This window comes from Salmo trutta, chromosome 8 (assembly GCF_901001165.1).
Source record: "Salmo trutta chromosome 8, fSalTru1.1, whole genome shotgun sequence".
In the NCBI taxonomy this organism is placed as follows: Eukaryota; Metazoa; Chordata; class Actinopteri; order Salmoniformes; family Salmonidae; genus Salmo; species Salmo trutta.
In genome coordinates this window covers 9,413,508-9,441,286 of record NC_042964.1, presented here as the reverse complement: position 1 = coordinate 9,441,286, position 27,779 = coordinate 9,413,508, and the positions used below count along the sequence as shown (strand labels likewise).

Genomic DNA, 27,779 nt, shown 5'->3' with positions numbered 1-27,779 from the left:
TATGACGTGAAACAGTATTTCCACAATAATAAAAAGAGAAAGGGTATCATTTTAACTTATTTTATTATCTGCAGATAAAAAATAAAAAAAGTTATCAAGCAAAATACTACTGAATGTAGCTACCAGGGACACCTACAGTACTCCCCTTTAAACAGTGTGTGGTCTTTCTGGTCACTTTCTATTGCCTATTGCAGCTCTGGCTAGTCTCAACTAAAAGGCCACCTACATTAGAAATAAAAAAGGCAAAGTATAAGGCAACAAATAGCTAGCATATAAAGAGACAACGTAACAGAGTTGGACATTGTTACACAGTAATAGTCCGAATCACTTCCAGGGATTTCAATCAAAAAAATGAGATTCAAGGGCAGAAAATATAGAATGTAATTCAGACTGCTTTCTAACAGAGCAATTCCCCCATTCCAAAATAGGTTCCGGGACAGGGTGTTTTCACCATTACTTTGGCATTACAGAGCTTCTACACATAAATCAGTGAGAACTCAACAGTTGATGTGCACTACTGCCCATTAGATCCACACAAAGTGACAGCAATTGAATGTTTTAAACGGCCTATGATACACAATCATTATTGAATCACAAGATTAAAAAGAATGACTTGGTTGACAATTCTGTTCAAACTTGATTAAAGTGACTTCCTCCACGTGTGTCATGTTCTTACCGACCCTCTTATGACCTTATCAGGGCTTATGATATGATTGCTAAAATAACCTTAAAAAAAAGAAAAGAAAAGCAAATCGCTGATGCAGCAGTTTTGTGTGTATTGCCTTGCCTCTCAGTCGGTCCTACGGTCAGTCTCCCTTTTGTTTTTCTCCCAATGGAAACTCTAGCCTGGTCCCAGATCTGTTTGTGCTGTATAGACACTCCTATGACAATGACCATGGGAGTTGGCTTTACAACACAACCAGACATGGGAACCAGGCTGGAGAAAGTTCTACAGCCAGAGTCCTCCTTCTACAGAGATTTGCGCTGGCGCTTCATGAATGACATGGTGTAGTCTCCCGACTGCGTGCTCTTCTGCCTCTTCATTTGAACCTGTGACTGGGCAGTGAGTTGCAGCTTGATAGCACTGGAGTTGATCTTGGCTGCTGACAGCAGCTCCTTCATGCCTTTCATCTTCTTGCTCTGGAAGGCCACCAGGGGACCCACGCTGGGGGAGGGCAGCTGTTGGGCAGGAGAGGGCACCGGGCTGGGGGACTTGGCCTTGCCTTCTGGGTCTCCACCGCGGAGTCCTGAGGAGCGACGCCGCGTCCCGCCCTCCCCACCTACTTTCTTGGCCTGGGTGGGCTGGGTTGGTGGTGGGACAGGGGTGGTGGGGGTGGATTGTGTAGGAGGGGAAGCTTGGTCTTCCAGTTTGGACTCACGTCTCGGCCCACGTCTTCGCCCCTCGCGGGGGTCCTCGCTGGATTGGTCGTCGTCGTCCTGGGGCTCCGGCTCTTTGGTGATGATGGACACTTTCTGACGGATCTGTGGAGGATGTAACAGTGAACAAGAATATAATAAAGTGTTTTAAAGGGTGGTTTGTGAAAACATCTAGTTGGGTTAAATAGGTTATAAAGTGACTAGGGATGCCTTTAAAAAGGGATAGTCCAGTCTTGTGGTGGTGTGATTACCTGTGCGTCAAAACGACTGAGGGACTGGACCAGGTAGGTGGCCCAGCCCACGTGGAGGACGGGGGTGGGGCTTCCCTCCTCCCACTTACAGATACCGTCATAAAACCGCAACAGGTGGGCAAAGCATTCTGGGTCCTGGAGGGCCGAGAGGGCAGCGGCCTGTATGGGCTGGTCCTGAGGTGGAGGGAGAAGGGAAGAGAGGGGGCGAGAGAGAGGGAAGAGAGAAGGGAAGAGAAATGAACGGAACATAGGAAGGAAATGAGTAGATAGATGAAAGGTAGATGAAAGGTAGATGAAAGGGGTCCATTCAATACATCAATGAAAGGCAGCTGTCATGAGATATTATTAATGCATCATTCTGGGACATGAGAAGGGGAAAAATGTTCATTCGGTTCTTAGTGATGTAAAATTCCACTAGTCATTACCTTTTCTCCTCCCTCCTCTCCGCTCTCTGCAGCTGCAGCCGTCTCCTTCAGCAGGGTGGGGATGACGTCGTTGGCGATGTCGAAAAACTCCTTGTAGATCTCTTCATCCTCGCGGAAGTAGTTGTAGCTGGGGGAGTGAGATCATCATACATTGTTATAAAGCACATGAGGTTTGACTTCTTTAAAAAGTGTCAGTTCATGATGACCTTTCATTCATTCAATTAGGTAATTTATTTTCCACGTACGCAGTAAAAGGGATATTAAAAGGTGTGAACCCTTGTATACCTTTTTTTCTTCAGGAAACCAAAAACATTACAGAAAATACTCAAACGGTATGCTATGTATATGTTTGTAGATCACACGCCATGATCCTTGTTGTCGTAACAGCAAGCCGAGGGAGCCGAGACTGAAGAACAATGCGTGAAACAGGAAAGGCAGAGAGGTAAAGGGAAGTCAAGAGGAGAGGGAATGTACTGACTTGCCTCTCTGGTGCACACATCCTAGAGACAGAGACAGAAAGAGACCAACAGAGAAATGGGAGGAAATCGGCCCCGTCGGCTGTTCCCTGTGATCGGGTCGGTCAGTATTTTTAGCCCCTGCAGGCCGATGAACAGTGTTTAAGTGGGAGTAAAGTGCAGGTTTACTGCCCCACGAGGATCAGAGCCAAGGCTGGAGGAAAGGACATCGTATTTAGGCTACACATACCCTGTTAGTCAGACAGAATATAATGAGTATAGTGCCATACAAAACCACAAGCTAGCCTGAAAGGACATGGTCAGACAACTTGTTCCAGATTTAAGTCTACAAAACGCTGTAATTAAGAGCCTAACATTCCTGAGAGGCATCTGCTGCCCTCTGCTGTCAGAAAGGTGAAACAGTAACTGGTGTAAATTGTCACTGCATACCTCAGCAAAAGATGGTCAACAGGGTTTGCCTCAGTATCCATGGTTTCAATGCTAATAATTAATAATCATTTATGTAACTTTTTTGTGGTTGTATTTTACCCCCTTTTCCTACCTAAATTCATTCGTCTCATCGCTGCAACTCTCCAACGGGCTCGAGAGGCGAAGGTCGAGTCATGCGTCCTCCAAAATATGACCTGCTAAACCGTGATTCTTAACAACGCTCGCTTAAGCCGGAAGCCAGCCGCAGCAATGTGTCGGAGGAAACACCGTTCACCTGATGACTGAGGTCAGCCTGCAGGCACCCGGCCCACCACAAGGAGTAGCTAGAGAGCGATGAGCAAAGTAAAGCCCCCCCCCCCAGCCCAGGATCCAACCCGGGTCTGTGGTGATGCCTCTAGTGCCTTAGAACGCTGCGCCACTCGGGAGGTCAAATTGGACTTTTATAGCACTTTTCTTTACATAAACAATCAATAAGGCATTACATTAGGGAAGTTAAGGGACACTTAAATTAATGATGCCAAAGGTTATTTCTGTTAGCAAAACATAGCAGTGTAAGGAGCATAGAGAAGGTAGCTAAGCTAGTTGCTCCAGTAACTTACTCCTGCATGACCTGTGCAGCCTCGGCCCAGGCCCCCAGTGCCTCCCGGACCTCCCTGTGTCTGTAATGGTAGCCAGCCAGGTACATGAAAGGGTAGATGTGTTCGTTGTTGTAGTACTTCTTAGCAGAGTTCACAGCCTGGGAACAAACACACATGCATGCAAGATATGAATAAGTCCTCAAAATGAGCTGATAACAAAATCACCGTTGAGATAATTTAAAGTTGACGTTTCAAATCAAAATGTCACCGCTTCAATGTTGGTGTACAGATCCACACACTCACTTTAAGGTGGATGGTGTAGGGGTTCTCTTTGCCAGGGATGGGCTCCTGATCCTCCAGGTCAGCCAGGGTGCCCATGGCCATGGGATATCTGTGGCACAGCAAGGGAAAAGAGCGACTTGGTTGATATGACAGAACAATAACATGCTTACAACAGAAAATATCATTAATTTGGATGTAACCAATAAGCATTTTCACCACAACACTTCAAAACGAATTTAGTATTTCAACAAGCTTTTGAGATGCATCAAAAAATAAATCACCTTTCCAGGTCTCCTCGCTCATAGAGCAGCCATAGAAGCCTCTGTGGAGGAAAAAGATCAGAGAGACCGAGGACAACACAGAGAAGCATTTATGAGGTAAATATAAACTACAGTTCCAGCCAGCTTGATGTCTTTGATGATGCCAACAGGTGCGTTTTAGGTGAAACTCTGCCCTCACAATATTCATTATATCACACTTATCATCCTCAATGTGCTGACGGTGGTCTCACCTGTTGAAGCTGTAGCATCTCAGAGCTGTCAGTGTGCAGGTCCAGTGAAGGGTTGATGGCACACACCATGAAGGCCACCTCCATGTTCCTGTTACACTTCATATAGGAGCCCTTCAGGTACAGCCAGCTCTGGAGGACAGGGGGGAGATGGGGGTTAGGGTTGAGAGGGGTTTACAAGTTCAAGGTGAGTGTGTGTGTAGAACAGCAGTTCTATGTAGTTGATAAGTAGCTATATTAAAAAGGTGTGTGAGTGCATGTTATTATAATGTAATGTTATTGCAAGGGGTGGAAGTATCTCTGTACCTTACTTACCCTCTCGCCGACACCGGTGGCAACTGTCTGCCCCCTCCGGTCCTCGTTGCCCTTGCCGTGCCAGGTGACCTCAGCTGTCTCTTCTCCGTTCTTGCCAAAGATGACCCAGGCGTGGTCCTCGGACAGGGCCAGGTGCACGTCCCGCAGCCCCAGAACCTGGCACGCTGCCACCACTGCAAATGCCACCCCCGAGCTGTCCAGCTTTGTGCCTGTTCAAAATAAAGAAAAGCAATATAGGATTCAGTTATTAACAGCTTTAGCCTCTTTCAGACAAAACAACCTTGTATTTTAGTCAAACTATACAACATGCTTTCCTGTTTGTGAACAATGGTTTTTATTGGGTCACAAGGGCACTTTACTTTCCCCTGGTATTTTGTTATTCCTCCCCCCCCTCTGTCCGTTGGTCTGATGAGTCCAAATTTGAGATTTTTTGGTTCCAACCGTCGTAACTTTGTGAGACGCAGAGTAGGCGAACGGATGATCTCCGTATGTGTAGTTCCCACCGTGAAGCACAGAGGAGGAGGTGTGATGGTGCTTTGCTGGTGACACTCAGTTATTTATTTACAATTCAAGGCACACTTAACCAGCAGGGCTACCACAGCATTCTGCAACGATAGGCCATCCCATCTGGTTTGCGCTTAGTGGGACTATCATATGTTTTTCAACAGGACAATGACCCAACACACCTCCAGGCTATGTAAAGGATATTTGATCAAGGAGAATGATGGAGTGCTGCATCATATGACCTGGCCTCTATCATCACCCAACCCAATTGAGATGGTCTGGGATGAGTTGGACCGCAGAGTGAAGGAAAAGCAGCCAACAAGTGCTCAGCATATGTGGGAACTCCTTCAAGACTGTTGGAAAAGCATTCCAGGTGAAGCTTGTTGAGAGAATGCCAAGAGTGTGCAAAGCTGCCATCAAGGCAAAGGGTGGCTACTTTAAAGAATATAAAATATATTTTGATTTGTTTAACAGCTTTTTGGTTACTACATGATTCCATATGTGTTATTTCATAGTTTTGATGTGTTCACTATTAGTCTACAAATGTTGAAAATAGTAAAAATAAAGAAAAACCCTTGAATGAGTAGGTGTGTCCAAACATTTGACTGGTACTATATATATATATATGTGTATATGTGTATATATATATGTGTATATATATATATATATATATATATATATATATATGTGTATATGTGTATATATATATGTGTATATATATATATATATATATATACACACACACACATATATATACACATATATATATATATATACACACACACACACACACACACACACACACACACACACACACACACACACACACACACATACATACATACATATATATATATATATATATATCCCTAACTCCACTGCTGCATCATATATAGTACCAGTCAAACGTTTGGACACACCTACTCACTCTATTAACCAGAATAGAAAGAGTGGGAGGCCCCGGTGCACAACTGAGCAAGAGGACAAGTACATTAGTGTCCTCAATAGTACCCGCAAAACACCAGTCTCGACGTCAACAGTGAACAGGCGACTCAGGGATGCTGGCTGTCTAGGCAGAGTTCCTCTGTCCAGTGTCTGTGCTTTGCTCATCTTAATATTTTCTTCTTATTGGCCAGTCTAGGATATGGCTTTTTCTTTGCAACTCTGCCAAGAAAGCCAGCATCCCGGAGTCGCCTCTTCAGTGTTGACGTTGAGACTGGTGTTTTGCGGGTACTATTTAATGAAGCTGCCAGTTGAGGACTTGTGAGGCTTCTGTTCCTCAAACTAGACACTAATTGACCTGTCCTCTTGCTCAGTTGTGCACCGGGGCCTCCAACTCCTCTTTCTATTCTGGTTAGAGACAGTTTGCGCTGTTCTGTGAAGGGAGTAGTACACAGTGTTGTATGAGATCTTCAGTTTCTTGGCAATTCCTCGCATGGAATAGCCTTCATTTCTCAGAACAAGAATAGACTGATGAGTTTCAGAAAAAAGTTGTTTCTGGCCATTTTGAGCCTGTAATCGAACCCATAATGCTGATGCTCCAGATACTCAACTAGTCTAAAGAAGGCCAGTTATATTGCTTCTTTAATCAGAACAGTTTTCAGCTGTGCTAACATAATTGCAAAAGGGTTTTCTAATGATCAATTAGCCTTTTAAAATTATAGAATAAAAAGTATGATATGATCAGCCATGTACCCCAAATCCTACCTGTGATGAGACTGAAGAGGGATTGGATGTGGGCGCGGTCCTTAAAGTAGGAGCGGCTCAGGCTGTTCCAGATGACGTCAGACACCTTCTTCACCAGTTCCCTGCTGGATCCGCCGGCAGGCCTGCGGTACTGAGACAGGTCCACTGCTCCCCGGATTTGGGCAGTGAAACGCTCACGTAGGGCCGACAGCATCCCTAACTCCACTGTAGGGAAGCAGGAGTTTGGACAGTCGGGCTCCAGTGGCTCGAAGCGCACCCCCGGGACGTTTATTGGTATGACCCGGTTCACGGCCAGGAAGTGTTCAACGAAGCCCAGGACCAATGAGAGAAGGGCCAGGTCCGGTTCCGGTTTACGGAGCTCTGCGTCAAACAACGCAACCACACCATCGATCCCCTTTAGGGGAAAGTGTTTCTTCTGGGCTGAGTGTAGTCCCATGTTGACCCCTCTCCTCCGTCACAGCTCACAGTCACTCACTAGGCCGGTGTGTCTTCTCCACTCTCAGCTGCAGTGATGTCATAGGGGCTGGATGAGAGCAAAGTGTAAATCAGTACCAGCACACACATTGAAATCAGCTATACTGTGTTTTACCCTAACATTCAAAAGGCCTTTGTATGGCTTCTTTCACTTTGTGCAAAAAAAACTGTAGACTGACTAGCCTAAGTGGGCGTGGCACAAATATCCATTCATTACGCAAAATATGTTTAAAAAAAAAAAAAGGTTAAACTAATACCGGAAACAAATATTGATATCTGATACAAACTGGGCTAACTAGCTAATAACAATGTTTTAAAATAATACCAAATCCAGATAATAGCATAATAGTTTAAATGGTTCGATACAATTTCACCACCCCACACAAGATCGTAAAATTAACAATAAGCTATTAAATTAATTTTTGGTCAAAACCAAACACGAAGGTTGAAGAATTCGATTGACCGGCAGGTGCAGTTAGCAACAATATGCAAATAGGCTATGCAATATGCCTAAGCTAGCAAGCTGTGCTAGCAGGTATAATAGCAAAACATGTACAACTACATGAATATACAACTATTATGTGTATTCCAATCGATTTTACAAACCTTCCCGAACTCATAGCCCGATCGTAAGCTTATTAATATTTCGAAAGAAACCTAATACGCACCCGTTAGTTCAATGCTACACCCACATGTTTTTGTTTGTGCCTTGCTTTTGCCGCGCAGTTCTATGACTGTATTCGGTCTGTTCAAATGTGTCAGAACGTTTGGCGCGCCTTCAAATAGCTTCCAACAATGCAGACTCGTGCTGAATGGAAGATTAGACAGTTCAAAGTATTTGCAGCTCTACTAAGCTGCGCACCCTGCGCTCAGTTTAAACGTGTTTGAACGAGCCCCCTTTTGTTCTTCCTTATTGACTGGACAGATGCATGTATGGAAATGTAGTTCAACTTTGCACCATTGTTGCCAAAACGTCCTAAAAAAGATCACCGGAGACGACAATATTATAACGCGTTTATTGAAACATCGATGGCAAGTCTCGTGATAAACATTACATCATGAAAAAGAGGCGTATACACCCCCACATTTTTTTTCAAAATGAACGCATTAACGTTTTTTTGTAGGCAAGACATTTTTTTGTCACATTTTAAAATCACATTTAGGCATCCATGAGACACAGCATTAAATAAAAATAGGCTTTAATTATAAAGGCTTAAATGGTTGGCAAACACAAAAACACTTCATACATGCTCATGGGCAAGCTAATTTAGAACCTAGTCTGATCATCTTATATAATGTCACCTAGTAGTTCCCCAGACAACTAGGTTAAGGCAATGTTTTATACAGAAATGTGATATTGCATAGGCAGGGATGAGCAAAAATGATTAAATACAATGACAAAATACCATAAAGATCAAGGTATCAAAATAAAATGTATTTTTGAAATGTATTTAATTGAAATACAGTTATATATTTGCAAGTAGCAAGCCCAAACAGAAAGAACATTCTCAGTAAATGTTACCTTAACATTACATTTACTTGCTATGACTGTGATCTGTGTTGTTTATCTACCTTAGATGAATGCACTGACTTGAGTCACTCTGGATAAGAGTTTCTGCTAAATGACCTAAATGTATGTGTGGAAATGAACATACCAAAATGAACTGCAAAGCACACTGGGTATAATTATTGGCCTTGCTTCAGGGGGCATGTCTAGATGGGATACATTTTTACCTAATTATCCTAACCTGCAACAAAAGTACATTTTAACCAAAGCCATAGCCCTTCCAGACAAAACCTTGATTTGGGGCGGAGCATAATAGAATAATACTTAGCATGCTTTGCAATTGTCTATTTTTTCATACACATTTATAATTCATTTATTTAGCAGACGCTGTTATCACACCATAGTGCAATCAGACTTCTGCTATTAATGCAGGGTGAAAGGGGGCCACAAAATGGTGAACCACTATAATTAAGAATAATATACACTGCACAAAAAAATAAAGGGAACACTTAAACAACACAATATAACTCCAAGTCAATCACACTTCTGTGAAATCAAACTGTCCACTTAGGAAGCAACACTGATTGACAATAAATTTCACATGCTGTTGTGCAAATGGAATAGACAACAGGTGGAAATGATAGGCAATTAGCAAGACACCCCCAATAAAGGAGTGGTTCTGCAGGTGGTGACCACAGACCACTTCTCAGTTCCTATGCTTCCTGGCTGATGTTTTGGTCACTTTTGAATGCTGGCAGTGCTTTCACTCTAGTGTGGTAGCATGAGACGGAGTCTACAACCCACACAAGTGGCTCAGGTAGTGCAGCACATCCAGGATGGCACATACATTTATATTTACGTAGCCGTCCCTGTGGCTCAGTTGGTAGAGCATGGTGTTTGCAACGCCAGGGTTGTGTGTTCGATTCCCACGGGGGGCCAGTAGGAAAAATAAAAAAAATGTATGAAATGTATGCATTCACTACATCAATGTGAGCTGTGGCAAGAAGGTTTGCTGTGTCTGTCAGCGTAGTGTCCAGAGCATGGAGGCGCTACCACGAGACAGGCCAGTACATCAGGAGATGTGGAGGAGGCCGTAGGAGGGCAACAACCCAGTAGCAGGAACGCTACCTCCGCCTTTGTGCAAGGAGGAGCAGGAGGAGCACTGCCAGAGCCCTGCAAAATGACCTCCAGCAGGCCACAAATGTGCATGTGTCTGCTCAAACGGTCAGAAACAGACTCCATGAGGGTGGTATGAGGGCCCGACGTCCACAGGTGGGGGTTGTGCCTACAGCCCAACACCGTGCAGGACGTTTGGCATTTGCCAGAGAACACCAAGATTGGCAAATGCACCACTGGCGCCCTGTGCTCTTCACAGATGAAAGCAGGTTCACACTGAGCACGTGACAGAGTCTGGAGATGCTGTGGAGAACGTTCTGCTGCCTGCAACATCCTCCAGCATGACCGGTTTGGCGGTGGGTTAGTCATGGTGTGGGGTGGCATTTCTTTGGGGGGGGGGGCCGCACAGCCCTCCATGTGCTCGCCAGAGGTAGCCTGACTGCCATTAGGTACCGAGATGAGATCCTCAGACCCCTTGTGAGACCATATGCTGGTGCGGTTGGCCTTGGGTTCCTCCTAATGCAAGACAATGCTAGACCTCATGTGGCTGGAGTGTGTCAGCAGTTCCTGCAAGAGGAAGGCATTGATGCTATGGACTGGCCTGCCCGTTCCCCAGACCTGAATCCAATTGAGCACATCTGGGACATCATGTCTCGCTCCATCCACCAACGCCACGTTGCACCACAGACTGTCCAGGAGTTGGCGGATGCTTTAGTCCAGGTCTGGGAGGAGATCCCTCAGGAGACCATCCGCCACCTCATCAGGAGCATGCCCAGGCGTTGTAGGGAGGTCATACAGGCACGTGGAGGCCACACACACTACTGAGCCTCATTTTGACTTGTTTTAAGGACATTACATCAAAGTTGGATCAGCCTGTAGTGTGGTTTTCCACTTTAATTTTGAGTGTGACTCCAAATCCAGACCTCCATGGGTTCATAAATTGGATTTCCATTGATTATTTTTGTGTGATTTTGTTGTCAGCACATTCAACTATGTAAAGAAAAAAGTATTTAATAAGATTATTTAATTCATTCAGATCTAGGATGTGTTGTTTAAGTGTTCCCTTTATTTTTTTGAGCAGTATATATATAGTATTTTGTATTTGGAAAATACAAATTACAGCTCTTGAAAGTATCTTGTTACAAAATGCATTGGAGTGTAGTTCTGCCCAGTGTAATACAAATTACAAAATACTTTTGAACTACACTAAACAAAAATATAAACGCAACATGGAAAGTGTTGGTTCATGAGCTGAAATAAAAGATCCCAGAAATGTTTCATAAGCACAAAAAGCTCATTCCTCTCAAATTTTGTGCAGAGATGTCTCAAGTTTTTAGGGAGCGTTCAATTGTCATTCTGACTGCAAAAAATGTCCACTAGAGCTGTTCCAGAGAATTGAATGTTCATTTCTCTACCATAAGCTGCCTCAAAGGCCGTTTTAGAAAATGTAGCAGTATGTCCAACCGGCCTCAGAACGGCATGTGGGCCGATGGTGTCATGTGGGCGAGCGGTTTGCTGATGTCAACGTTGTGAACAGAGTGACCCATGGTGGCGGTGGGGTTATGGTATGGGCAGGCATAAACTACGGACAACAAACACCATTTATTTTACCTTTATTTAACTAGGCAAGTCAGTTATAAACAAATTCTTATTTTCAATGACGGCCTAGGAACAGTGGGTTAACTGCCTTGTTCAGGGGCAGAACGACAGATTTGTACCTTGTCAGCTCGGGAATAAGATCTTCCAACCTTCTGGTTACTAGTCCAACGCGCTAACCACTAGGCTACCTGCCGCCCCAATAACATTTTATCGATGGCAATTTGAATGCACAAAAATACTGTGATGAGATCCATTGGGCCCATTGTGAGGCCCATTTTGTTTTTAAGGTGTCTGTGACCAAAAGATGCATATCTGTATTCCCAGTCATGTGAAATCCATAGATTAGGGCCTAATGAATTTATTTCAATTGACTGATTTCCTCATATGAACTGTAACAGTAAAAATCGATGAAATTATTGCATTTTGCTTTACATTTTTGTTCAGTATACATATTTCCAAATCATGTAACAGAAAATAAATTCTGCCCATCTCTGTGAATAGGCCTACACTGGGCTTTGTTTTTTTAAATAGCCTATTTACATTCTGAAATTAGAAAACATAGGGTCATGTTTGCGTAATAAAATGTGGTAGGTATTTTGCCATAAATAGGCTAAACATTTATAAACACAATGGGAAAATGTTGGGTATAGCCCTTTAAATGAGCTAACGTCAAATGTCCGCCTTGTTTCGCTCTTTCTATCCCGCACACTCACAGCGCTTCAGTAGGTGCGCGTGAAGGTGCACAGGCTCGGTGACACTTGCACCCCGCTCTTTGGGAATAGGAGGAAAGTCGGAAGAAGAGGTTATTTTAAGGACAGCAATAACAGACAAAAACAACATTTATTCTCGCCGTTACTGTGCAGAATATTGTGAAATTACAGGAAAATGGCAGATTCAATGACCCAGTCCGCCCAGATATCATCGTCGCAGGGGCTTGCCGATGGACAGAACTCTGTTGCGGCCAAAGACTCAAAAATGTCGGGTAAGATAGATGTCATTCTATGTTGCAATAGTCAACATAGAAATTCTGTTTAAACGTTCAGTAACACAGGTGCTTTGAAATAAAGTAGCCCGTTGCTCTAATGTAAGAAAACAATGTTTTAGGATCGTGAAAGGCAGGTACATTTAAAATGCTTAGCTCTACACTTATTTGTTCGTTGGGTAGGTTAACCAGTATATTGGCCTTGTCTCTGTCAGCACTTGACATAGTCAAGTTGTTGAACAAGTAGTCCATCCCTTGTAAACTGATGATTTTGCATTATTGTGGGCGTCAAAGGGTGCTAAATATCCTAATATTAGACGTTCTACTTGACAAACAAACACCCGCCGCCCTTTATGGGATCGAACGACACTCCACTGACGAGAAATTGTTTTAGGACACGGTTACCACCTACCTACCCGTCGTTGGCTCGAGAAACGCGCACCACGATTTGATGGAACACCAAACTAGTCTACTTGCTTTGCCAAAGTTCTCTCAACCTCTGCAATCCCGAACTTTGTATTTACCAGACAAGGAAACAGAACGCAATGATACATTTTATTCTCTATTTGGGCCACGGTGAAATGGCTACATGTTGCAGGGACTGTGATCTGCACTGCAGAGTCATTGTTACCAATGATTTATATATACACTAGTTGACTGACAGGGGGCGCTGTTTTGAAGTCACCGTTCCTCCATCTTGGCACTCCCCCATTGTTAATTTTTTTTATTTTAATATAAATTCATTTATTAATTTCTACATTCGTTTTTGACACATTTATTCTATTAGACACCATACTGCCTACTTATTCAATTGTGAGGCCAACACATTTTTTCCCCCTTAAAGTATATGTTTTAGAGAGTAATGTCTCCACTACAATAAAAACATACATAAATGCATTGACATTTTAGTCATTTAGCAGACGCTCTTATCCAGAGCGACTTACAGTAGTGAATGCATACATTTCATTTCATACATTTATTTTATTTTTTTCTGTGCTGGCCCCCCGTGGGAATCGAACCCACAACCCTGGTGTTGCAAACACCATGCTCTACAGGGATTGCATGTAATTTTGTCCTTGAAACATGTAATTGAAATACTGCAGAATTCCAGTCCTACTGGGGAGTTCCCATAGGGCCTACTGGTGGTTTCAAAACTTCTCAATTTTATTTATTAACTTTATTTAAGTAGGCAAGTCCGTTAGGAACAAATTCATATTTTCAATGACGGAACAGTCAGGAGCGGGACGACAGATTATTTTACTTTGTCAGCTCGGCGATTCGATCTTGCAACCTTTCAGTTACTAGTCCAACGTTCTAACCACTAGGCTACCTGCAGCCCCTCAATACATGGATGGCATCAGCAATCCAGGGTTTATATACATTGTTCATTGTTATTGGGCAACTGCAAATTTAAGGGAGGATCTCTTAACTCTTAAAGCCCCCCTGTTGTTTTTTCTGTTGACAAATCACCTCTACATTGGTTAACCAAGCCATGCAAGAATATTAGTGCTAAACAGTCCAATCCCTCTCATTTGTTCGCTATGATGCATTGATTCTATGGTCTGTTTTTTGTTTCCATTTTGTCTTTGGATGCATGTGTCCTGTAAGCTATATGATTGGGGGGAGGAAAGGACACTATTGTCTCTGCAACAGTCTTAAACTGACAGTTTATTGTCCATTAGGGAAGGAAACCATGTCTCACTAATAAAACTTGAAACAAGCATCTGTTGGGAGTACATTTGAAGCTGTGTATTAGGCTATAGCTTCCTTTTTTATATTATGCCATATTGGAAAATACTACTGGGGCAATAATAGTAAAATAAATGTTACACCGCCATACATGCACTCAAACATATTCAGTTGGCCTTGCTGTTATGATTTTTGTCTTTGTTGTTTTTTTGCATTGTTTTCCTTTGTCTTCATCTTTTTCTCTTTTGTTCAGTTTGTTGGTGCATTGGGTGGGGAATGGAATTATGATGATTTTTTTCTCGGGGGGGACTGTGGGGGTGGTGTTGGATGGTTGAGGGGCAGCTCTTTGGGAGCTGTGGGGGGGATCTTTCCCTTGAGCAGGGCGTTGACCCTGGTTGCTTCTGTGTCGCTCTGGATGGGAGGCTGTTTGATGACCAATGTGACGTAGTTGTTGAGCGGCTTCACTACACGTATATTGTATTTAATTATATATTTTTTAAATAAATAAAAAATGTTACACTAAAGTAGCCTAATCAGATGATCAATGTACAAACTGCTCTTAAATAGAAAATCATGACTTTATTGGTTGACATACAGGTTGTGTGTTACAGGTTTACTTTGCCATATGTTAACAACCAACCCATCTAAATGTAGTTTACTGTATTTTAAAGGCATGCTAAAAAGGGCTACAGCTCATATTGCAAACGGAATGCTTCTGTAATCTGCTCAAGGCTGAATACCAGTTATTGCCTCAAGTGGGTTTGTCACAAAGGCATTTACTAACTGGTACATGTTTCAAAGGGGAGTCATATTTACGCTTCGGTCACACCGACAGAGTCATGGCATTTTGGTACACCAGAATTTGCGTTCATTTCCAATCAAATGCTGTGTTTGCCTTGCAGCAGTGCGTTCGGTGTGGCGCATACGTTGGATTTATCGAACGTATGCGTCAAACTGTATGCGTAGACGGCTTGACAGAAATAGTAGCAGAAGGTGAATGTTGAACTTCAGTTGCATACATATCCAGATGATACTGCTTACTATTTTGCGCAACGATGCTGTTGGTGTGTTCGACGCGTTAGTTAGGCCAGTGTGATAACCTGAAAACGTTAAGTGTAAATTTAAATGTTGTTTTCTAACTAATCTCCAAGATATTGGGATTGCCTTTGCATTTTTCTGAAGTCCATGCTACATTGTCAGTTGTCCCTCTACCATTCTTTCATTTGGCCTGGGTCACACAGACCAGATGCCTGTAACTTGCTGCCTTGTCATTACAATTTTTTTCCCCCCTTAACTCGGCTGTATGATTTAATGATGACACTAAAGTCCTCGTTGGACCCTTGGCGCTACTGTCGTACAGTATCAATGTCCCGTGGCAAAGGTAATGTAGCACCCAGTCTGGAGGAAACCAAATGGAGTTACAGTACCAGTCAAAAGTTTGGACACTTACTCATTCCAGGATTTTTCTTTATTTTTAGTGTTTTCTACATTGTAGAATAATAGTGAAGACATCAAGACTATTAAATAACACATATGGAATCATGTAGTGACCAAATAAGTGTTAAATGAATCAAAATATTTGTTATATTTGAGATTCTTTAAAGTAGCCACCCTTTGCCTTGATGACAGCTTTGCACACTTGGCCTATCTTGCTATCTGAGGCTGGTGTTGGCCAGTCTCTTTTCTGCCTACTTCATTCTCAACACACTTGAGTGACATCACTAAGGAAGTGACCAGAGAGATCGACCTAAGAGGTCTCACATCTACAAGTGCATTGAGCCAGTTGATTGTCAGGGTTATTTAGTTTATGAAAAGCACCCCCTATTCTTTTCGATGCTGCTTTTACAAGGTGATTGTGCAAGCTCCGTCAAAGGAACCATTTATCTAAGGCGGCAGAATGTCCATGGGTCTACTCTGTTGTTGGACTGTACAGGAGAATTCATGTTGTCAGTGTTTGATTCAGTGCTATTTTCTTTCTTCCTGCATCTGTTTTAATAGGAAGTTAACACTGCCGGTAAAACCAAAGCAACTACTGGACTGGAGATGCATTATTTAAACTCATCAATTTTGTAATTTTACTTTCCGTTATCAGAGCTAAATCCGGTGCTCTACCGACTCTCCTGTTTCGTAGGCTATGGACATTTTGATCTGGATTTCCACCCGTTTTCAGCTAGAACGACGCTTGAGGTCAGCAAACGGCAAGAAATTCATGTTTTTAGTTTGAAAGATTTGTGCTAGTTCAAGCTACACTAAATATACAGTAGTGACTAAGGATTACTTTAGACTAGAAATGTTATTATTTGAAATGCTGCATTTTGCAGAGTGGGAATCAACATTCGGCTGGTTTTAGCTTGAGCGTTAAGATGCAGTGAAACAGATACAGGCTGAGGAATGATCCAGAATCTAGGCCAGTGCAATGAGGAGCCTGCAGATAAGACCATGGCTGTAGTTTGTGAGAGAACATGGGGTACTTTTGGCTCCCTCTCCTATCTGCCTCTTATTTTCTCCCCCGCTCTGGCTGGCGCTCTGTTCTGGCAGACTATATAGTCTAAGGTCAGTAAATCGGGCTGAGGCAGCAAACTGCCCCCCCCCCCCGGGGGTTTGAGTGTCTTGACTTTCCTCGGGATGGGCCAGAAATGGCTGGTAGGACTGGGAATGCAATGTTAGGCCCTCGTCCAGTTGTTTACCATTGGCCCTCAAGGGCTCCCCCCAATAGATGAGCCTACATCCAGATCCAGTAGTAGAGAATAGGGCGGCATGGTGCCAAAGCAGGTTCACTTCCTGCTCATGTCTGCCGGCCATGAGAATGTTGTATCAAGGCTGGAAGTGTTGGAAACACGAGCTAAATGAAGCCATGTTTAACCCTTGTCATAGACAACCTTAACTAGTGGAATGGTTCGAGTCTGTAAAAATGCAAATTTTTCATCTTTGTCTGTATGCTAAAAGGGAGTGGTTCTCATGCATAGATCTTCTTAGATAAGTGACTCTAGAGGTTGTTTTTGTGGACACCTGGGAGGATACGTTTCCATCTGAAATGGTTCATGTACTTGCACGCTACCACCAATGGTTTCAGGCTATTTGGAATTGTCAGCGAAAGAAGTGGAACGTTGACTAACTTCTTATTGCAGGTGTGGCATAGGTAGCTTGAGAGTCTGGGCGAGTCTTAAAGAGGAATGTTACATAGCAAGGGCTCGTCGACCTGATCAGCCAGTCTCCTACGTGAATCGTTTGGGGCGACGATGACTCTTATTGATTAACCGGCTCATGAACTTTACCATATATCATACACACACATATATAGATATAGAGATATCTCTATATATATATATATATATATATATATATATATATATATATATATATATATATATATATATATATATATATATATATATATATATATATATATATATATATATATATCATTAAAAACACCTGCTCTTCCATGACTGAGACTGAACAGGTGAAAGCTATGATCCCTTATTGATGTCACTTGTTAAATCCACTTCAATCGGTGTAGATGAAGGGGAGGAGACGGGTTATAGAAGGAATGTTAAGCCTTGAGAAATGGATTGTGTATGTGTGCTATTCAGAGGGTGAATGGGCAAGACAAGATTATACAGTTGAAGTCGGAAGTATACATACACTTAGGTTGTAGTCATTAAAACTTGTTGTTCAACCAATCCACAAATTTCTTGTTCACAAACTATAGTTTTGGCAAGTCGGTTAGGACATGTACTGTGTGCATGACAAGTAATTTTTCCAACAATTGTTTACAGAAAGATTATTTCACTTATAATTCACTGTATCACAATTCCAGTGGGTCAAAAGTTTACATACACTAAGTTGACAGTATCTTTAAACAGCTTGGAAAATTCCAGAAAATGATGTCATGGCTTTAGAAGCTTCTGATAAATGATGTCAATTAGCCTGAGTCAATTGGAGGTGTACCTGTGGATGTATTTCTACCTTCAAACTCAGTGCCTCTTTGCTTGACATCATGGAAAAATGAAAAGAAATCAGCCAAGACCTCAGAAAAAAATTGTAGACTTCCACAAGTCTGGTTCATCCTTGGGAGCAATTTTCAAACGCCTGAAGGTACCACGTTCATCTGTACAAACAGCCGTCATACCGCTCAGGAAGGAGACGCATTCTGTGTCCTAGAGATGAACGTACTTCGGTTCGAAAAGTGCAAATCTATCCCAGAACAACAGCAAAGGACCTTGTGAAGATGCTGGAGGAAACGGGTACAGAAGTATCTATTTCCACAGTGAAACGAGTCTTACATCAACATAACCTGAAAGATTGCTCAGCAAGGAAGAAGCCACTGCTCCAAAACCACCATTAACAAAAAAAAGCCAGACTATGGTTTGCAACTGCACGTGGGGACAAAGATTGTACTTTTTGGAGAAATGTCTGCTGGTCTGATGAAACAAAAATGGAACTGTTTGCCCAAAATGACCATCGTTATGTTTTGGAGGAAAAAGGGGGAGGTTTGCAAGCTGAAGAACACCATCCCAACCGTGAAGCACGAGGGTGGCAGCATCATGTTGTGGGGGTGCTTTGCTGCAGGAGGGACTGGTGCACTTCACAAAATAGGTGGCATCATGAGGGAGGAAAATGTGGATATATTGAAGCAACATCTCAAGACATCAGTCAGGAAGTTAAAGCTTGGTCGCAAATGGGTCTTCCAACTGGACAATCACCCCCAAGCATACTTCCAAAGTTGTGGCAAAATGGCTTAAGGACAACAGTCAAGGTATTGGGAAGGCCATCACAAAGCCCTGACCTCAAACCTATAGAGAATTTGTGGGTAGAACTGAAAAAGTGTGTGCGAGCAAGGTGGCCTACAAACCTGACTCAGTTACACCAGCTCTCAGGAGGAATGGGCCAAAATTTACCCAACTTATTGTGGGAAGCTTGTGGAAGGCTACCCAAAAACATTTGACCCAAGTTAAACAATTTAAAGGCAATGCTACCAAATACAAATTGAATGTATGTAAACTAATGACCCACTGGGAATGTGATGAAAGAAATGAAAGCTGAAATAAATCATTCTCTCTACTATTATTCTGACACTTCACATTCTTACAATAAAGTGGTGATCCTAACTAAGACAGGGAATTTTTACTAGAATAAAATGTCAGGAATTGTGAAACTGACTAAGGTGTATGTAAACTTCCGACTTCAACTGTACGTGGCTGCATGCATGCACTAGACTGATAGGTGTCTCTGTGTTGAAGCCACTGTTCCTCCATCTTGGTATTCTCCCGCTGTTGTAAAATGTATTCATGTCTACTTTCATTTTTGCCCCACTTATTATATTAGACACCTTTTTAATGCATACTTTTAAATTGTATGTGAGCGAAATGAAAATACAAAGTTTTCCTTAAAGTACAATGTTTAGAGATGACTAATGTCACTGTCTGCACTAAAACAAAAATACTTAAATACATTTAATTTTGTCCTTGAATCCAATTATTTAAACCACTGTAGAATTCCTTTCATTCCTATGGAGGACTGCTCCTACTAGGGGTGTCATATGTCCGACCGGTGGCTTCAAAGCCTCTCAATGGTCAATACATAGCATCAGTAATCCAGGGTTTATATACATCATTGTTGCCATCTCACTCACAGCTGAAGAAATTCCCCTCCATGTCTCCTCTGGTGTTCCCCAGCTGTTAAATGTGTAAGGAAGGAAAAGGAAAACCTTGTTCCTCCTTCGATATTCATGGAGGCTGTTAGATGGGACTATTGCTCTACAAAAACTCCTCTTGTGATCACTTAGGTTACATAATGAATTACCATCAAGTGAGTGCAATGTGGCTGTCTGATTGGCAACGGGTATCGTAAACCATATGAGATATGTACAAATTGCATAACAATTACATGGAAAATACAATGTTATGAGTAGTGTGACGACGTTCGACGCATCGTTATTTGTGTGTCGTAAAGAAGAATTTGTCATATTTGTTATTGTCTTTGCCTGCATAGGAAATGTTAAGTGCATGGATTAAGTTGATCATAGGTGTTTATTGGTAGTAAACTGGTAGACCCTACCAGTTGCATGGGGTTTGCATGTTAGTAGATATTTTACCGTAGCTTCTGACACAGTCCACGTTATAAAGCATACAGTATTGTATAGTTGATATAAGGTTGGATTAGTGGGAGCCCCACCAGGCATCCAGTTGACGTTAATGTATAAAATGGTGGGTGGGTGGTTGTTATGGGGATGGGAGAGATTTTCTGCCCCTGTAGGATGTTCATTCTTCTGTCCTTTTTTTATTTTTTCAGATTCCTTTCTTTCCTCTTCGCCTGTATCTCTCATTCAGTCTCCTCAAGGCAAGTGTATGGTTCTGTTACGCTGCTCGTCTGCTATCCTCCCTCTCACGATCTTCACGCTCTCTTTCCCTGTCATTCTCTCTTGCTCGGCTGCCGCTGTAATGCCTTCCATTCCTCTCTAGTGCCCTTCTCCTACTCTAGTCCAGACCAAGAACTTCATACTATAGGCCTGGAAACATTTAATTCCACCCCCACTACGCAGTCTTCAACAGAGCCCACCCCTAGAAGCCCTGTAACTGTATCCCATCTGTTTCCTATGTTGCTGACCGCCTGCACTAATTGCAATTTAGCAGGGCAGCGAGGCTCCTCCCTTTTTCAACAGTGTCTGACTTGGAATTTTCAATTCCCCCCCCAACTGGAGGCCAGACCTGTTCAATTACTAGCAGCAACAGGCCCAACCCCGAAGCCCCTGACTGACGCCCATGGTGCATGGCAAGGGAGGATCACGTGTTTAAAAAAAAAATAAAAATAAATAAATGTTTAGGGAAGTTTGCACAGAGTTCAGATTTAAAGCCTGTTTTTAAGTGAAGATGTCTTCAGACATGCATGTTATGTACCATACTGGATACAGCATATATGCTAGACACACAGCCTGACACGTGATGAATTGGTTAATCCACAGAGCTAATTGAGATGTACAGTAATGGATCAAGCCATCTATTGATGGTGTAGTGATACAGTACATTGCTTCCCAATGGAATGCACTGACTTTCCCAGTGGAATAGGTTGAAATGTTGATGGAATAAATTGGCATCAAGGAGGCATATCAAACTAGCAGCTCAGTGATGAGGAATAGGGCATGTTTGGAATTAGTTGAGTAATTCCCCAAAGCTCTCTCTAACCTCCCCCAGAACCCCCCCTGTTCTTACCCCCATCAGAAAACTGACAAGACCTACAAATGACAGCGAGCCGATCTATTCCCAGTCCTTACAGCCTGCTCCACTCTGTCGCGCTATTTAGGTCAACAGCACTGTAGGTCCAAGATAATCCCAAGATTGCCACCTTATTTTAAGAAAGCTGAGAGAATTTCAGGTTCACGATGAGGGAAAAACTCTAAAAATGGCTCAGGTTGGTTGTCCCAGAGGGACGCTAGCTGTCCTTGTGATAGATGGCCCCTTCATCCAGGCCTTATGCCCCATCTCTAAGAGCCTCCCACCCCAGTCCCTTCACCGGCACTGGAGGATGAGAGGCACTGGGGAGGGATCCACTCCACTCGCTGCTCTATGCCCGCTTAAGGCTGGGGTCGGAGCCCTCCTCCCTGGATGCGCTCTGCCCCTCTACCTCTGCTTATAGCTTCTTAAGCTTTTTGCATGTCACCACTGCTGGAGCCAAAAAGTAGTTTTTATTTTAGGGACTATCGTAATATGCATGTATTCTTTTTTTTTTTTTTTTTTCATGTAGCTTTTTTTTTCATGGTTTGTTTTCTGGAACACAATTTCGTTAGTGTTTTATAAAAGTAGCCTACAATGTGTAGACTTGGACAGCATAGCAAGAGTATTAAACTTAAGCCAGACTAGATGGCCAGAAACTGAATCTGTCCTATGTAGTGCTAGGATATTAAGTCAAAAACAGTCAGCTAATCACACAGTGAGGGAGATGGGCCTTGGAGCTATTCCATCCATCACTAATTGGAAATGACACTGCTGTACCCAATGGAATTTCATCTCTTATCATATAGTGACTCCTTTTCTCTGCAGCAAAAATATTTCACTGTGTTCATGCTTTTGTGAATAGTAGTACTAGTATCATTTTTAACAATACCAGATTCTAGGCTTACCACCTCGGGAATCGATGCACAAGTGGAAGGTGACTTAAACGCGCAATATCCTCATACCTTCACATGTATACCTAATATGCACTTCTAGTCCTTTTTTAAAGGTGTCTAGCTCTTGTCTAGAGGAAAACCTTTTCTTGATTTAGCCAAGCTGTGATCCCTGCTGGAAGGCTGTGTCTTATCAAGTAAACTATTTGACTCATCTGCACAGTGCCAAAATGATTGAGCTGATTTACACTTTCTCATCTTGAAGAAATGCCTCCCTTTTTGAGTCTTCCTGCCTGACATATTTTGGGATGTGAGACGTTTGTTGGACCATGTTCAATAGTCCATTTAAAACGGGGATTAGTAATGAGTGTCCGTTATTTTATTTTTATTTTATTTATTTTTTATATATATTTTTTTGAATCCCACACACTTTAGCACTCAACTCCAATTACTGTGGGGAGTAGATGACGTAATATGATAACCTCTGTATCTCTAACAACTGAGGACCACAGGAAGTGATGTTCTCATCAGAGGTTGAATGAGTATTACAAAACCGTGTTTGACAGTTTATCATATGTTTTTTGGGTCGTGTTTGTGATTCCAGTCAGGGAGTGTGGGCTCCCTGTTGCCAGTGGCTCTGATTCCTGTTCACGGTGCGGTAGCTGTTTTGTAATTTGTTTACTTGCGTTGAGCCAAAATACTACATTGTTTTCGGCTAGATGGAAAGTCCATTCGTGTATGTGGCCTAGTTTGAACAATGCATAATGGATCTCAATGGGAGGGGAAGGTCCAGACCAAGACAGCCCACCCTTGAGTTGTGTACTGATGAACAACATGTCCGCGGTGCTGTGGGTTTAGGGTGGATGCAGGGTCATGCTGACCAGCCACAATGCCTATACAGAGCACCAAGCTACAATAACAGGATACTATTAACTCGTTGACGTAAGCTGTTGGGTAGTTTATGAAATGTACTATAACATTGGATTTGAAAAGAAACGGAGCCATTGATTTGGATCTCTTGGCTCCATTTATAGTAAATAACCATATAGAAGGAGAAGTGGACCTTGTTGCATTTGGAAAAAGTACCAACTGCATATTTGACCTGTTCCTGCCGGAGATATTGCCTCAAAGCAGGGGTCAAACCTTGGTCTCTGTTTGCCTGGGGATTGCAGAGGCAAGCAGACAGCTGATGTTTACCTCCCAATATAGCTGCCAATTGTCCACTGTGATAGCTTGTCTCAGGGTGTTTGGAAAATTACAGGGGGGGACCATTAGGCTGAAAAGGGATCATGTGATTATTGGAGCAGCTTGGAACATCTTGCGGCTTATGACCCAGGATACCCGTGGTACTGTGCCATTGAGGGGGATCCTTGTCCCAGTCTGACTCAGTTACTTCAGCTGTGGCGTGTGGCAATAGCAGCAGGTTAGCGTGCTTAGTGGCGTATTGACAGACTGTAGCACATGGGGGGACATGATTTAGGAAGCCTCAACACCAGGACTATTGTCCAGCTTGTTATGTGTGCTATGTTAGCTGGGTGTTCTTATTGATTACACCGATAGTCGGGTGGGACAAGGCCAGAATAGTGCGACGTAGTCATGCTTGCAAATTGGTCTGTAGGTCATCTGAGGATGAGACTAGTCCTGTAAATCAATGATTTAATTTCACTCTGGTTATATTTTTGAGTCGGAGGTAGTGCACTGTATTCATTCCTGGGATGAGTCATCTCAGTACATTAAAGATATTGGATTGTCGTTCTTCTGTTTGATATCGTACCTAATTTACAAGATTACGGTATGACGCTTAAACATCATTATATTGACATTGCGTTACTTACACAGACATCTGCAGTATTGAAGACACGAGGAAGAGTGTTCCCCTTCAGAGTGTTCCCCTTCAGAGTGTTCCCCTTCAGAGTGTTCCCCTTCAGAGTGTTCCCCTTCAGAGTGTTCCCCTTTGTATGTAGGCCTATAGGTTGTGTTCAGATGGGCGCTCATTTGGTAATCAAATGATTTATGTTAATTAGGTCATTATAGAAATAACACCTTTTAATTTAACTCCCTTTATACTAGGCTGCAGTCGCTTGACATTAGTCTCTGGCCCATTTTAAAAGGCATCGCAAGTTAAAACAGGGAGCATTTATCCTATGTGACCTTTGCTTCTAGGCACATTTTAAATCTCATCCCTGTTGTCACATTCAGTTCTATGATTCCCTGTAGTCTTTTATGTTGGTGTTCGGGAGATGTGAAGTGACGGCTCAACGGTTCTCAGTCAGGTCGTTGATATTAACCAGATAGAGGAAGGATAGATTGAGTGTACCAGCCCTTTCTCCATCACAAGTACTTTTGTAGGACATACCAGACACAGAGTACCTGATTTTTAACAAAACTCCAGGCCATATTCTATGCAGCTGTACTTAAAAAATATATTCATAGCAAAAGATCTGATTGATATAAGTAGACCACAATGCATATGCTATCACACAGTATAACAGTTTTGTTTCTAGATACAATTTTCTTATTTCATTTGGAGCTGCATCATTTTGACCATACAAGTCATTTCCAATGTTGCCTTATTGAAAATTCTCTTCAATGGCAACAACTTGAGACGTTAAGTCAGCAATGCATGCTGACTGACGCCCTCATCCATTACTGACTTCAAACTGTCCCATGCTATGCATGACTGCTTGGGCTGCAACAAAATGGCCTCCACCGACTATAACTGGAAGTGCATGGGAGTTTGAGTGTGTGTGATTTTTATGCCCTCCTCCTTCCCTTCCCTGCCTCTGTGCATGGCCGACGCAGACATAAGGGTGGTGCTGGGCTCTGACACACCCTCCTCAGAAGGGGTGGCCACCTCCCTTCGCTTCGCCAGGCCTTCTCAACCCGACTCATCTTCTCCCGCAAACTACGGGAGCGACCCATCATCAGGTCAGCCTGACGGAAAGCAAGATGATTCACCGACTGTGACGTCCCCCGTGTCTGAGAGGATTAAGGCACTGGAGGCCCTGGCAGCAAAGAAGGAGCCCAAGAACGACGGCGGCTTCCCTCACTTCAAAGAGCGCCACTATGAGACGTCTCCTACTGAGGCGCCAACAGAGAGCACGTCACCCTTCCAGAAAAAAGGAGCCTCCATTGATCAGGAATCGCCAGAATCCCCCTTTGAGGTCATGGGAGAAGCCCGACAAGGGAGTGAGTTTGAAGATACTGCAGACTGGATGAGAGCTCACTTACCCCCTGTGCCCGACTTTGAAGATGCTCTTGTATCAGAGGAGGATGGCAAATCCCAAGAGCTAAAAGTGGCAGATAAAGTGGTGCCTGATCATCCAGAGGCGTTTGCCTGTGTCCCTGATGCTTTCATGGACTCTCCCATTGAAAGGCCCGAACTGAAAAATGTCTTCAAAGACCCAGCGCAGCAGTCTAGCGTCGAGGAAGAATTTGACCTGAGCTTCCTACCTAAAGCTTACATAACAGACACCCAAGGCCCTCCTGACCTTCATTCCGAGCTCACTGCTTCTCCTGCTGGTTTGGACTCTCCCTCTCCCTCCTCTGACACTAAAGAGAAGGATTTGAAGACCAAGCAGGCCCCATGGGGTGGTGATCTGGCGCTCCCAGAGGTAGTTGACAGCTCAGGAGACTCTGAGGACACCGTCATCGAGGACACAGCCTCCGTTCCTGGCCCCTCTTTGTCAAGTGATGCTACACCTTCCCACAACCCCTCTGTTCCTTCTCTCCCTACTGAAGAAAAGGAAACCCCGCCAGCAAAGCAGCCAATGCAGGTTCCTACCATCAATGTTATTGAGACGGACGAGCCGAATTACAGCGATGAGGAGATGGAGATTGAAATGGAGGACGAAAGTTATGAAGTTGTAGAAGACCCTGTGAAAGAGGCACCAAAAACGCCTGAGCCACAACCAGATGTGACTAAAAAGGAATTTTCCCAAATTCCTCCCTTAGAATATGAGGGTTATTCTCCTCCCTCCTCTCCTGTCTACTCACCTAAACACAAGATCCTTAAATCTGAATTGGATACAGATAATATGAATACCACAGTACCTAATGATGAGTCAAAGGGCTCAAGTGCTGAGGTTTCACAAGCACAGAAAGTGGAGTCTGACCAATCACAGACTCCCAATGAGTCTAATGGAAAGTCTTCCCCTTCCACTGCCAAACCTTCTTCTGAGAAAACTGCAGGGAACCTTTCAGACTTTCCAGAATATGATGAAGATGACTGGTCAACTGGCGCGCAAGATATCTTAATTAAATCGAGCTCTGCTGATATTGCAGCTCAGGATCTTCCACTTTGCCCCTCATCCAAGTTTGAAGAGAAGCCAGAGTCTGATATTAAAGAGGATTATATGCAGACAGTTGTGCTTTCAAAATCCAACTACATGGAGGATGACGCAATCCGTAAATACGACAGACAGTCTTTTGAGGATGACGACGCACTACCATCCATGAATGACACCATTGGTGATAAAGAGCTGAACTTTAACACTGTACGTGAGCCTTCTCCTTCCGATCCAACCTCACAGATCCATATTGGAACACTACTCCCTCAAAACAATGCAACCACTGTGGAGCAGGATATCCCCTCGATGGCTGAAGAGGACTCCTTCTCCAAGCTAGTTGGAGGCCAGCCGTCTCCCAGGGAGTTTCCCAAAGATCCACTCCCCTCTTTCCAGAGTGAACTGCCTGGCAGCACCCTGGAGCCCAAGACTGAGAAGAAATTGAACGATGAAATCCTCATTACAGATGGCATTGTCAACAGCAAGACACTTCCACCTCAGGAAGCTGAACCAGGACACCAGTCAACAGACAATACCAGTGACCGAGAAAGCACTGAGCCGGACTGCTCAGTCTCTGGTGCCACGGACAGCTTCGTCGAGTTCATGAGGGAGTGCCTGAAGTCACGACAGGACGAAGATCCAGAAGAGCTCCGTCAAGATCTCACAGCCAAGGATGAGTGTCCTAAAACGGGCGCCCCTCCCTCCCAGTCCACACCGACCATGGTCATGGATCTGGAGCAGGAACGCCTCACTATCAATGCACTCAAAGAGTTGGGCAGCAGCCAAGAGGAGGAGGCTGACCTCCAGTCTAGTATCAAGGCTTCTGAGAAATCCCAGTCTTCCTTTATATCGACAACCTCCGACCCTCCTTCTCCCCAAAACAAACCTGCTTCCGACGGTGTATATTCCAAAGAGGTAGAGGTCATCGACGTGTGGGTGGCAGAGGCCTACCACCTCGCAGAGCATGTCTTGGCAGCAATACTAACGCACTTGTCAGGTAACATGTCTTCCCTCTGGGATCTATGCCTGCTAACCTCACACAAACAAAGCACAAGATCACTCTTCCCCTCTCTCTCTCTCACTTGCACCTTTCTCCCATCTTGATCCTCCTATTCAAAATAGGAGCACACTAACTATATAACATGTGGTATATAATCACCATGTTGATTT

The 27,779-nt window shown here is 43.4% G+C and overlaps 2 protein-coding genes across 5 annotated transcripts in view; one reads left to right on the top strand and one right to left on the bottom strand.

Moving 5' to 3' along the window:
• Nucleotides 1-46: 46 nt before the first annotated feature.
• LOC115198152 (menin) lies at nt 47-8,166 on the bottom strand. 2 transcript variants are annotated; one of them, XM_029759886.1, is made up of 10 exons: nt 7,995-8,166; nt 6,853-7,375; nt 4,633-4,850; nt 4,330-4,458; nt 4,100-4,140; nt 3,840-3,927; nt 3,558-3,694; nt 2,054-2,180; nt 1,629-1,802; nt 47-1,482 (listed from the first exon to the last, which is right to left on the bottom strand). In XM_029759886.1, the coding sequence occupies exons 2-10, from the start codon at nt 7,286-7,288 to the stop codon at nt 970-972; spliced, it is 1,863 nt and encodes a 620-aa protein (XP_029615746.1). In that variant the 5' UTR covers nt 7,289-7,375; nt 7,995-8,166; the 3' UTR covers nt 47-969. The 2 variants fall into 2 exon arrangements, with proteins under 2 accessions (XP_029615746.1, XP_029615747.1); XM_029759887.1 differs by having other exon boundaries at nt 4,642-4,850.
• A 4,071-nt stretch (nt 8,167-12,237) lies between these two features.
• Nucleotides 12,238-27,779, top strand: part of LOC115198148 (reticulon-3-A) — a 33,356-nt gene continuing 17,814 nt past the window's right edge. The window contains exons 1-2 of one of the 3 annotated variants that reach the window (XM_029759879.1): nt 12,238-12,530; nt 20,514-20,561. In XM_029759879.1, coding sequence (XP_029615739.1) covers nt 12,434-12,530; nt 20,514-20,561 — 145 coding nt within the window. In that variant the 5' untranslated portion in view covers nt 12,238-12,433. Of the gene's footprint in view, nt 12,531-20,513; nt 20,562-22,796; nt 27,607-27,779 lie in introns of those variants that run through there. The other 2 variants (XM_029759881.1, XM_029759878.1) reach the window with 2 other exon arrangements.